This window comes from Pelophylax lessonae (assembly GCF_965119305.1).
Source record: "Pelophylax lessonae genome assembly, chromosome: 9".
NCBI lineage: Eukaryota > Metazoa > Chordata > Amphibia > Anura > Ranidae > Pelophylax > Pelophylax lessonae.
The window spans coordinates 259,135,547-259,148,955 of NC_138776.1; the positions used below are offsets into that span (position 1 = coordinate 259,135,547).

General features: G+C 43.5%; 2 protein-coding genes across 2 annotated transcripts in view; both read left to right on the forward strand.

Moving 5' to 3' along the window:
• The window catches only part of LOC309564412 (uncharacterized protein), a 1,531,146-nt gene that overhangs the window by 366,679 nt on the left and 1,151,058 nt on the right, over positions 1-13,409 (forward strand). Inside the window, 1 exon segment of the mRNA XM_082269040.1 lies at positions 1,670-1,767. Within this exon segment, the coding sequence (XP_082125166.1) occupies positions 1,670-1,767 (98 nt within the window).
• LOC309563442 (uncharacterized protein) overlaps positions 5,110-13,409 on the forward strand; it is a gene marked incomplete at its 3' end in the record, with an annotated part of 44,894 nt that continues 36,594 nt past the window's right edge. The window contains exon 1 of the mRNA XM_082267835.1: positions 5,110-6,594. Coding sequence (XP_082123961.1) covers positions 5,211-6,594 — 1,384 coding nt within the window. The 5' untranslated portion in view covers positions 5,110-5,210. The remainder of the gene's footprint in view (positions 6,595-13,409) is intronic.

Here is a 13,409-nt window from a genome sequence, read left to right on the forward strand (position 1 = left end):
TTAGTTTCCCATAATTGTGACTTTCATCATCAAATCCTTTTTTTTTTTATTTTAAAATTTTCGGCAGTTTAACATATACAAGAAATTACAGAACCCACCAAGAAGCGGCTATAAAAGTATGAAGAAATAAAATCAACGTAGACGGCAGTTTTTATATTCTCCAGAAGGAGGCGGTTTTACTTATTGTCAGTGGAACGCAACAGACAGGAAGTGATAGGAGGGGAAGACAGGAAGTAATGTAGGGTAAAAAATAAAAATAGGAAGTGATGTCACATATAAACAGGAAGTTTAAGGTGTATCGCGAGGAAGTAGAGAGGAGACATTGCTGGAACTGGCAGCAGACGAGGTAATACGATATTTTATATTTACACCCAGTAACCCCCCCCCCCCCCCCGTCATGTTCCATCCTCTTCCTCCATAGTCACTGTGATGTCTTTTATCCCCAGGAGATGATGATATACACAAAAATATTGTATAATAAATAGAATGATTGAATTTCTGTATATAGCTCTAACATATACCGTAATGCTGTACAGAGAACACTGAGACAGTCACATCAGTTTTATTTCTATTAATAAAACCCGGGCCGGAGAGGTGAGGAGGATTCCGGGTGATCACATGACATCACTCCTATCTCTATTAATAAAACACAGACCTGACCGGAGAGGTGAGGAGGATTCTGGGAGGTCACATGACATCACTCTTATCTCTATTAATAAAACACAGACCTGACCGGAGAGGTGAGGAGGATTCTGGGAGGTCACATGACATCACTCTTATCTCTATTAATAAAACACAGACCTGACCGGAGAGGTGAGGAGGATTCTGGGAGGTCACATGACATCACTCTTATCTCTATTAATAAAACACAGACCTGACCGGAGAGGTGAGGAGGATTCTGGGAGGTCACATGACATCACTCTTATCTCTATTAATAAAACACAGACCTGACCGGAGAGGTGAGGAGGATTCTGGGAGGTCACATGACATCACTCTTATCTCTATTAATAAAACACAGACCTGACCGGAGAGGTGAGGAGGATTCTGGGAGGTCACATGATATCACTAATATTTCTATTAAAAAAAACACATCTGACCAGAGAGTTGAGGCGGATTCTCGGAGATCACATGACATCACTCTTATCTCTAATATTAAAAAAGACCTGACCAGAGAGGTGAGGAGGATTCTGGGAGGTCACATGAGATTAGTCTTATCTCTATTAATAAAACACTCACCTACCTTTCTAAATACTAAACTGTGTATTAGCCCATACCAGAAGGGGAACTGGTGTTACAGCTCGGATATTAATAAGCATACGATATTTAGCAGCACCTAGTTTTAGCACCCTAATTACGGGAATTCTGGGACATTATCCAGTAACAGACAAGGCATGTGTCTGGATGGTGACTGTATCATTGTGTGTGTCAGGTTCCTATAAGGTGTCAGGATGTCACTGTCTATTTCTCCATGGAGGAGTGGGAGTATATAGAAGGACACAAGGATCTCTACAAGGACATCATGATGGAGAATCAGCCGCCCCTCACATCACCGGGTAAGAGGAGACTTTATTGTAAAGGAGAGAGCAGTACGGAGGATCCACCTAGATCCCCCATCATCTGATAAACACATAGAAACAATGTATTCAGTCAGTGTGTGTGTTTCCTACAGATGGATCCAGTAATGGGAACCCACCAGAGAGATGTCCCCGTCCTCCGTATTCCTGGGATTCCACACAGGAAGGTCACACCATCCCTCACCATCATCAGGTAGGTGGGACTGAGTAACATAATTCTAAGCTATGAGAGGACGTTCTTCTATGTAATCTCTTGTTCCATTTTTCAAATATATTCTAACATCTTTGGGGTTTAGGATGAGGAACTGAAAGACATCAAAGCTGAGATTAAAGAGGAGGAAGAAGAGAGGTCGATGAGCGGAGATCAGCAGTATATGGGAGGGGGAGGTCCTCTGTATTCCCAGAATTCCATACAGGAAGATCACACCACCTCACAAACAGTTAAGTAGAAAAATAATAATTAACAGATGATACTAACAATTTGATCAATGTTATTACAGGTAATCTCATATTTATTAAAATGTTCAGGGTATCAACAAGAATGATTTGAATAATGCTGTTAAAGAAGAGATAAAGGAGGAGGATAATGAGGTTAATGTGATGGGGGAGTTTTCAAAAGGACACAAAGACCCCTTCAAGGACATTATGATGGAGCCAATCAGTGACACAAACCCACCAGAGAGATGTCCCCGTTCTCTGTATTCTCGGGATACCACACAGGAAGATCACACCATACCTTACCATCATCATCATCAGGTAGATGGGATTGAGCATGTAGACCTAAAATATATTCTAATTTAAAAGATGTCATTTTCCAATGTAATCTCTTTTCACTTTTCATAAATGTTTGCAATTCACTTTTAGAGTGAAGAATCGAAAGACATAAAAGTTGAGGTTAAAGAGGAAGAGACATTGATAAAGGGAGATCAGCAATCTATGGAGGATGGTGGTCCTTTGTATTCCCGGGATTCCACACAGGAAGATCACACCATCCCTCACCATCATCAGGTAGGTGGATCCAGTAATGGGAACCCACCAGAGAGATGTCCCCGTCCTCTGTATTCCCGGGATTCCACACAGGAAGATCACACCATCCCCCACCATCATCAGGTAGGTGGGACTGTTGAACTAGAACTTAAAAGTTATTCTAAACTATGAGATTAATTTTTTTTTCTATGTAATCTCTTGCTAGTTGCAGTAATATTTCCAGATTATATATTTTATCATCTTCGGGTTTAGGGTGAAGAACTGAAAGACATCAAAGTTGAGATTAAAAAGGAAGAAGAAGAGACGTTGGTGAGTGGAGATCGGCAGTCAATGGAGGAGGGGGAAATGAATATGCAAATTAAACCAGAGGAATCTTTTCTACATATGGACACAAGTAAGTAATAAACATTAAATGTAGTATAAGTAAGACCCCAAAAGATTTGCGGCCAACTATAGCGCTTGCTTGGAATAAAACAGGACTGGATAATGACTAGTCAATACCCAGGGTTGGAATATTGGTGGGCTTCAAATAAAGTGCTGGGTGCTATCAAATAATCCAATAACGATAAACCCTTAATTTCTAAAATTTACAAAAATAAAATGGACAACGGATATGCAGTAATAATATTAATGGTGAGGAAGGTGCTAAAAGTGAGTGCAAAAACAATCAAATAAATATGTCAAATAAATAATATATTCAATAAATTACATCAATAGGTGCCTCAAGTGCAAATGTGCAGGTAAAAAAGTCTATATAAAAGTTCATAAGTGAGAATGCAAGTATATCTTGAGTGCCAATAAAGGAAAAGTGCAGGTGCTCTGTGTTGAATCCTCCAATGATCCAAATGCTGGTACTTGTGGTGTCACAGTGGGGGATAATAGCAAAATACACTCACCAGATGCTGTGGGTCCTATATACCATACGGTATTAAGACCTATAATCACTTTATGGCCACCAGGGCCAGAGAGGACACTGCTGGGCTTTGTAGTACCGCGATGATCTGGAATTCCCCTCCTGGATAGCCTTGATCCGCAGGATCCGGTCAGGGTATGCAGGGTAAAAAAAAGCTCCAGATAGTGTAATACCATTAAAAATTGTCTTTAATAGGGTAAGTAGGTATACAGTACATAAAAAAAGAAATTTCGCCAGCCAAAATGGTGCCCGTGAGTGGAGAGCGGTTCCACTCAGGCACCCGTGACGTAAGCAGCGTGCGTTCCACCTTACGCGCGTTTCGTCAGTGCGTATGACGTCTTTAAACATTAAATGCAGCAAGAATTCACATTTTCATGTTACTTCTTCATATAGTATAACGTATGTATTCCTCAATATAATGTAATTTTCCCAACAAAAGAGGAGGAGATACTGTACACCATATGAAAGGTCCATCTCCATTCCTCAATATAATGTCATGTTCCCAACAAATGAGGAGGTGATACTGTACACCATATGAAAGGTCCATCTCCATTCCTCAATATAATGTCATGTTCCCAACAAATGAGGAGGTGATACTGTACACCATATGAAAGGTCCATCTCCATTCCTCAATATAACGTCATGTTCCCAACAAATGAGGAGGAGATACTGTACACCATATGAAAGGTCCATCTCCATTCCTCAATATAACGTCATGTTCCCAACAAATGAGGAGGAGATACTGTACACCATATGAAAGGTCCATCTCCATTCCTCAATATAACGTCATGTTCCCACTTTGTCATGTGATGCATCACTTTGAGTCCAGGGCCATGGTCCATTAGCTGATGGGATCCTATCCCTGAAAACACCATTTTGTTAAGTCCCCACTCAGTAGTAACCCCCAGCTCTGCTGATCCCCAGCTTAGTAGTAACCCCCAGCTCTTTTGATCTCCAGCTAAGTAGTAACCCCGAGCTCTGCTGATCCCCCACTTAGTAGTAATCCCCAGCTCTGCTGATCCCCAGCTCACTAGTAACCCCCAGCTCAGTAATAACCCCCAGCTTTGCTGATCCCCCGCTCAGTAATAACCCCCAGCTTTGCTGATCCCCGCTTAGTAGTAACCCCAAGCTTTGCTGATCCCCCCGCTCAGTAATAACCCCCAGCTCTGTTGATCTCCCCATTCAGTAGTAACCCCCAGCTCTGCTGATCCCCCACTCAGTAGTAACCCCCAGCTCTGCTGATCCCCCACTCAGTAGTAACCTCCAGCTCTGCTGATCCCCCACTCAGTAGTAACCCCCAGCTCTGCTCATCCTCTGGTTTGCTGATCCTCCCCTCTCTCTGGTCCCCGTTTACCTCCCACTATATTACTCCCACGCTGTGACAGTTACTAGTTTCTCCTGCTGTTCTCCTCCAGCTCTGCTGATCCTCTGCCGCTCAGTCCTCCCCAGTTATATTTTTCTCTAATGATATCACCCATTTCTGTGACAGAGCTCTGTCAGACTGTTGAGTTATGGACCAACAAATAGGACTCAGAATGCAAAACATTAAGAAAACTTCAAACATTTTAATTTTGTTTTCCACCACTAGGGGGCGATGTGTGGGAGACCTTTGATTAACATTTGATTTTCTCTCTCCAGGTCATAGTGCAGAAGATGATGACATCACAAAATGTTCTCCAGGAGTAAATCCCGTTACTCCAAATACACATCCCACACCTTATCAATTGGGGGGACCAATGGATCCCTCTAATCCTGAGGAATTTTCTGACCAATCACATACTGTTACTCCAGATATAAATCTAAGATCTCAGACTATGGATAGATCAACAGATCCATCTAATCCCATGGAATCTTTGCTTAGTAATGAAGGAGAGCAATCCTTTTCTTCGTGTGGGAAATCCTTCAGTGATAACAGAGAACATCTACACAAGAATCATCACACGGGAGAGCGTCCCTATTCATGTTCAGAGTGTGGGAAATGTTTCATTCAGAAAGGAGACCTTCTTAAACACCAGAAGATTCACACTGGTGAGCGTCCCTATTCATGTTCAAAGTGCGGAAAATGTTTCCCTGAGAAAAAAGTTCTTCTTATACACCGGAGAAGTCACACAGCAGAGCGTGCTTATTCATGTTCAGAGTGCGGAAAATGTTTCAGCCAGAAAGCAAACCTTCGTAAGCACCAGAGAATTCACACAGGTGAGCGTCCCTTTTCATGTTCAGAGTGCGGGAAATCTTTCACTGAGAAAAACGCTCTTCTTGTACATCAGAGAAGTCACACAGGAGAGCAACCTTTTTCGTGTTCAGAGTGCGGGAAATGCTTCAATCAGAAAGCAAACCTTTGGAAGCACCAGAGAATTCACACGGGTGAGCGTCCCTATTCATGTTCAGAGTGTGGGAAATGTTTTTCTGTGAAATCAGTACTACTTTTACACCAAAAAATTCACACAGGCGAGCGTCCCTATTCGTGTTCGAAGTGCGGTAAATTCTTTGTTCTCCAAAATTTACTTGTTAGACACCAAAAGATTCACACAGGTGAACGTCCATATTCATGTTCAGAGTGCGGGAAAGGTTTTATTCTAAGAAGTAGTCTTCTTAGACATCAGAAATCTCACACAGTTGAACGTCCTTATTCATGTTCAGATTGCGGGAAATGTTTTATTGAAAAAGAATGCCTTTTGAAACATCAGCGAATACACACCGGTGAACGTCCCTTTTCCTGTTCAGAGTGCGGGAAATGTTTTACTCAGAAAAAGGTGCTTCTTGCACATCAGAAAACTCACACAAGTGATCGTCTTTATTCATGTTCAGAGTGTGGAAAATCTTTCACTGAGAAAACAGCCTTTCTTATACACCAGAGAATTCACACGAGTGAGCGTCCTTATTCATGTTCGGAGTGCGGGAAATCTTTCATTCAGAAAGGAAATCTTGTTAAACACCAGAGAATACACACAGGTGAGCGTCCCTATCCCTGTTCAGAGTGCGGGAAATGCTTCCTTCAGAAAAGTTCCCTTGTTACACACCATAGGATTCACACGGGTGAACGTCCGTTTTCTTGTTCAGAGTGCGGGAAATGTTTCCTTCAGAAAGGAGACCTTGTTAGTCACCAAAGAAGTCACACTGGTGAGCGTCCTTATTCGTGTTCAGAGTGTGGGAAAAGTTTTTCTTACAGGAAATCACTTGTTACTCATCAGAAAATTCACAAGAGCTAATAACTATTTTCATGTTCATAATAGTGTGTTGGGGGCGGGGAAAAAATATATTGAAGTTTTTTTTTTGGGTAGACTTTGGTAGGTTTAGGCCTGCAGGGATTGAATTCTAGTAATATGATCCTCTAAACGTACAGCGCTGACCCGGTCCCGCACTCACACAGACCGCACCATACAACTAAACTGTGCTAATACATGGCCAGATATGACCATACATGGACAACACTTCTTATTGGCTGATATCGGATTATGAGGGATTCCCACCATTCCTGTGCTGAGCACCTGGGTCTGTACACCTCCTGTGCCCATTATGAGGAGTTCCCACCATCCCTGTGCTGAGTTCCTGGGTCTGTACACCTGCTGTGCCCATTATGAGGGGCCCCCACCATCCCTGTGCTGAGTACCCGGGTCTGTACACCTGCTGTGCCCATTATGAGGGGTTCCCACCATCCCTGTGCTGAGTACCCGGGTCTGTACACCTGCTGTGCCCAATATGAGAGGTTTCCACCATCCCTGTGCTCAGTTCCCACAGTGATTGTCTCCATAATTTCCTCAGTGATATATTGAGGGCTGATATGCACTTTCCACGATATATCGGAATCGGCCTTTTGATTTACCGATATTTCGGGAAAGTGCATGTACCGGGGTGATGCCTGCAGCTAGAGGCATCACCCCAGTACCGGCGTCCATAGCCGGTCGGCTGTCTCCTGTCCCACCCGGAGACTTGGGCATCCTACCTTCACCACCGCCGTCTGACCGGGTCTCCATCTGCACTGCCGCCGTCTGACTGAGTCTCAGTTTCTTTGAATTCGGCGCCACCGAGTACCCGGAAGATTCAAAATCTTACAGCATTCAAAACAGCCAAACTTGGCGTTTTGAATGCTTTATGTGCAGAGGAGAGGTTTGGGATCTTTATGACCCCCAGATCCCTCCACCACAGTACCTGTAGACATTAAACAAAAAAAAAAATATCAGTATCGGCGGTAAAAAAACGACATTGGTCGATCACTAATTTTTAGCATAGATGACACCCACGATGGATGTAGAGGTGACATTATCACTGTGTTGTACATAGCCTGTGCAGAGAGGAGAGCTGGGGGAGGGACCCAGCAAGCCCCTCCCACTACAAATTGGAGGGGTGGAGACAAGACCAATCACGCTGCCCACCGAGAGAGCAGTAGTGAGCGGTCTTTATTAGAGCAAGCAAAGTCTCACACTGGCCTACTGCACAAATCTGGAAGAAATATACAAAGCCCACCAAGATTCAAGAAGGAATACACATGGAGTTCACATTAAAACATTTTCTATCAACTCTGTATTTTTACCTATATTTCTGTTTTTATTTAAATGCATAATTCTTATATTTTTCTTTTGTTTATGTACTGTATATGAAATTTTGTCTTTGTCCCCAATCCATTGGACCACAGCTATCACGCTGATGATTAGGTCCCCTCATGCAACGAAATCCATATTACGCTTGCTAGCACAACCGTAATACATTTTTATTGGTTATTTTAATCTCCTTGTATGGTTCCTGTCCCTCAACCCTGAAGAAGGGGTGCCCTTAAATGCATTGGCTGTGTTTGAAGGTCTTTTATTTTCCAATAAACATGATTGTTCTACAACCCCTTTAGGTTTCATGTCTTTTAGTTATGACCCTCCACAATTCTTCCACATCTAAATGGATCCACCTTAGGAACCTACCACAAGTTGATCTGCCGTGGACTTCCGAAAAAGTCCACTGCTATAAAATAATTATAGGACACAGGAGTGTACAGGGGGTTACAGGGAACACAGGAAAGACAGGAATGCACGGGGGTTACAGGGATCACTAGAGATACAGAAAGCACTGGAGAGATACAAGAGTGTACAGGGGTTACAGGAAACACTGGAGCAACAGATGTCACTGGAGACAGAGGAGTGTACAGCGGTTACAGGGATAACTGGAGAAACAGGAGTGTACATGGATCACTGGAAAGACAGAAGTGCATGGGGGTTGCAGGGATAGCTGGAGACAGAGGAGTGCACAGGGGTTACAGGGATCACTGGAGACAGAGGAGTGCACAGGGGTTACAGGGATCACTGGAGACAGAGGAGTGCATAGGGGTTACAGGGATCACTGGAGACAGAGGAGTTCACAGGGGTTACAGGGATCACTGGAGACAGAGGAGTGCACAGGGGTTACAGGGATCACTGGAGACAGAGGAGTGCACAGGGGTTACAGGGAACACTGGAGCAACAGATGTCACTGGAGACAGAGGAGTGCCCAGGGGTTGCAAGGTTCACTGGAGATACAGAGTGCACAGGGGTTTGTAGGGATCACTGGAGACAGAGAAGTGCACAGGGATCACTGGAACAACAGATGTCACTGGAGACAGAAGAGTGCACAGGGGTTACAGGGATCACTGAAGACACAGGAGTGTACAGGGGTTGCAGGGATCACTGGAGTCATTGTAGACACAGGGGTTACAGGGAACACTGGAGCAACAGATGTCACTGGAGACAGAGGAGTGCACAGGGATTACAGGGACCCCCGCAGACACAGGAGTGCATAGGGGTTACAGGGAGTACTAGAGATACCAAAGTCACTAGAGAAACAGGAGTGTATGGGGTTTACAGATGGAGAGGTTACAGGGATCACTGGTGACACAGGAGTGCACAGGGGTTCCAGAGATCACTGGTGACACTGGATTGTACAGGGAACACTGGAGTTACAGGTGGCCACAGAGATTTGAGGGATCACTGGAGATACGGAAGTCAATGGAGAAACAGGGGTTATAGGGATCACTGGAAAGACAGGAATGCACGGGCGTTGCATGGATCACTGGAGACACACGAATGTGCAAAAGTTACAGGGAACACTGGAGCAACGGGTGTCACTGGAGACAGAGGAAGGCACAGGGGATCACTGGAAAGACAGGAGGTTGCAGGGATCAAATGCATGGAGGTTGCAGGGATCACTGGAGACATAGGAGTCACTGTAGAAACGAACGTGTACAGGGATTACTGAAGATACAGAAGTCACTGGTGACACAAGAGTGCCCAGGGGTTACAAGGATCAATGGAAAGACGGGAATGCACAGGAGTGACAAGGATCACTGGAGATACAGGTGTACACAGAGAGGAGAGGGATCACTGGCTTTGTTATGACCTCCGAGGAATGATTTTCTGGTTGAACACCGCTTCTGATGAGACTTCTCTGCAGTGTAGATGGGTTCACCAGGCTTCTCCCAGTTGTGAAATGAGAGCAGTGCTGGCCATAGGTTATTATTACCCGTTGGGTATAGGTTTTATTCCAGAGCCGGGCTACATGCCTACAATGATCTCACTATTACTATAATAGTTACTAAAGCCATTCAGATATTCCAATCTATTACTTATAGGTTTTATTTTAACTATCTTAAATGTCTTAGATTTCCTTTCCAGCGATGTGTATGTGATTTAATTTATATATATATATATGTTTTATAATAATGTTGTATACCACAATTGGCATGTGTTTTTCATTCTTTAGTTTCCCATAATTATGACTTATATAATTTTTATTGTATTTTTGGTTTTTTAACTTTGGTCTATTGTAAAAAAGAAATTAGAAGCCGGTGTTCCGTGAAAAATCCATACCCGTGAGAAAACCATACCCTCGGCACTTCCGGTTCCGCTACGGAGGGTATGGATTTCTCACGGTAGTTAAACTTGCGGCGGGTACATTAAAACACTTCGGGTGCAACATAAATCATGTCCTCTCCTATCGCTGTAACTTCCCTCATCTCCGGTAATAAATATAAAAGCGGATAACGGAGCCGCGATCGCCGTCACATTTACATCTTATACACCCGCCGCCGCTTTTATATTTATTACTGGAGATGAGGGAAGTTACCGCGATAGGAGAGGACATGATTTATGTTGCACCCGTAGTGTTTTAATGTACCCGCCGCAAGTATTATATTAGAGACAGTGCTGTGATAATTTCATGCCCACCGAGCATGCGCACTTCTCAAATTCTCTCTTCTTCACTCACGTATCCGGGGCTCTGAGCATGCGCACTACTGCGCTGCTCAGCTGTTTCAGACCGGAAGTGACGAGGGTATGGTTTCTCCACGGGGTATGGTTTTTTAACGTTACACCGCCATAGAAGTATGAAAAAGCTCCCCAATGTATTCTGCTTTTTTTATATTCTCCACAAGGGGGCAATCTTACTTATTGTCAGTGGAACTCAACAGACAGGAAGTGATAGAAGAGGTAGACAGGAAGTAATATAAGGTTAAAAAACATAGGAAGTGATGTCACATATAAAACAGGAAGTTCCAGGTGAGAGGAGACATTGCTAAAAGTGGCAGCAGAGGAGGTAATAAGATATTATTTTATATTTACACCCAGTAACCCCCCCTCTATGGCAGGTGCAGCACTACAAAGTGCCTTATGTGCTGTGGCATTAAAAGAACTTAATCTCTCTGACTTCAATCTAACCAGACTGTCTGTTACTCTACAAATTCCTCTAATACCGTTCTATGGAAAGCAGTAGGTTTAAAGAGCACACCAAACGCTTAACCACTTAAGCCCCGGAAGATTTTACCCCCTTCCTGACCAGGGCCTATTTTGCGATTCGGCACTGCGTGACTTTAACGGACAATTGCGCGGTCGTGCGACGCTGTACCCAAACGAATTTGACGTCCTTTTTTTCCCACAAACAGAGCTTTCTTTTGGTGGTATTTGATCACCTGTGCGATTTTTTGATCATGCGCTATAAACAAAAAAAGAGCGACAATTTTGCAAAAATAACAATATTTTTCACTTTTTTTTTTATATGAAATTCCCCAAAAAGAAATGTAAAAATCAAATTTTTTTAACATTTTAGGCCAATTTGTTTTATGCTACATATTTTTGGTAAAAAAAATAAAAATCGCGAAAAGCGTATTTTAATTGGTTTGTGCAAAAGTTATTGCGTTTACTAACTACGGGAAAGATTTTTGTATTTTTTTTTTTTTTAACGAGTAATGGCGGCAATCTGCGATTTTTTTTTTTTTTTGCGGGACAGCGACATTGCGGCGGACAGATCCGACCCTTGACTGACATTTTTTACACTTTTGGGGGTACCAGTGACATTACTACAGTAATCAGTGCTATACATATGCACTGTTACTGTAAAAATGACACTGGGAGGGAAGGGGTTAACTTTATTGGAGAGGGAGGGGTTAAGTGTGTCCCTAGGGGCGTGCATCTAACTGTGATTGGATGTGGCTGCGTGTGTAACAGCACAGATCAACGGTCCTACATAGCAGGACCGTATGATCTGTGCTTTTACACAGGGGAGAATGACAGGCGGCTTTGTTTACATTAGCCGCCTGCCTTTCTCCCTCTCCACCCGAGAATCGCGAGTGACCAGCGGACATCGGGTCCACCGGTCACACGCGCGGGCTTCATGCGCGTGGTGTCAGGAGCTCGTCCCCTATTGGCTTCCAGGCTAGTGACGTACCGGTACGTCACTTTGCCTGGGAGGGGCTGACCGCCGCCGTATATAGTCGTGCGGCGGTCGGCAAGTGGTTAACTCCAACTTTTCTTCATAGATAACACCTTGCAGAAGACAGTCCATGTACAAACATGTGCTGAATAAAATATAACAAAATGGTGGATATATTTCTCTCTCTATTGCTGTTTGATATTTGATAGTTTGTTTGTGTTCGTTTGCTGGAACTACAAGTGAACACATAACTAGTTCAGTATACAGCTCTAATCACATTACTAACAATAGGAACATGTATAACTGTATTAATTACCTATTTTTGGCCACTTGCTTCCATAAAACTGACTCTGTGGATCTGTGTCTGTACAGATCTCCTCTCTGTAGTGGAATGAGAAGGCTGGCTGAGAGCATGGAACTTTAGACAAAAAATGGGTGTAAGGCTGGCTGTGATTGGCCAAGACTGTTGCTGAGTGTGAGATTGGCTGTGATTGGCCATAAAACTCCTTATGGGTAATAAAGTGCTTTCTGGTTTCAATTCTGATGTGTCTGAGCTCACCTTACAGGCATATAGATGAATCTTACAGGCATATTTCCTTTTTGCTTCTGTGAACACAATATATAAAGGCCCGTACACACGTACCGATCGTCGGCATACAAACGTCGGCGGACGAAAGATCTGCCGATTGTATGCGTGTTAGTATGGTGCCTCCGACAGATGTCTGCGCACAATCCGCGGACAAAAGTCTTTCTTGCAAACATGAAAATTTTTGTCTGCGGACACCAGAACGGACGATTGTTCGCCTGTCAGTACAGAATTCGGCCGACAGACCGCAGATTTGCAAGACTGGGCATGCTCAGAAAATAAAAAACACAGGGAAAGTTAACCATTACATGACATCACTTCTGCAGTCAGCTGAAGTCTGCAGACAAAATTCTTGTGCTGTCTTTGCACTTTTCAACAGACACCGACATCCCGGGGAGAAAAGACGAACATTTGTATGACGACGATCTGCGTGTGTGTACGGGGCTTTACTGTTATATGACATCCAAACAAAGTCACAGTAAATAACTGCTTTTGTCTCTCACATATAAACATATGCACTGTATTGAGGTTATTATCAGGTCTAGCTGTATATGCATGTAGGTCATATTAGCAACCTAGGACAGGTTATAGCTGGCCAGCTACACCCTCCCCCTGTCATGTTCTGTCCTCTTCCTCCATAGTCATTGTGACGTCTTTTATCTCCAACAGATGATAATACACACAT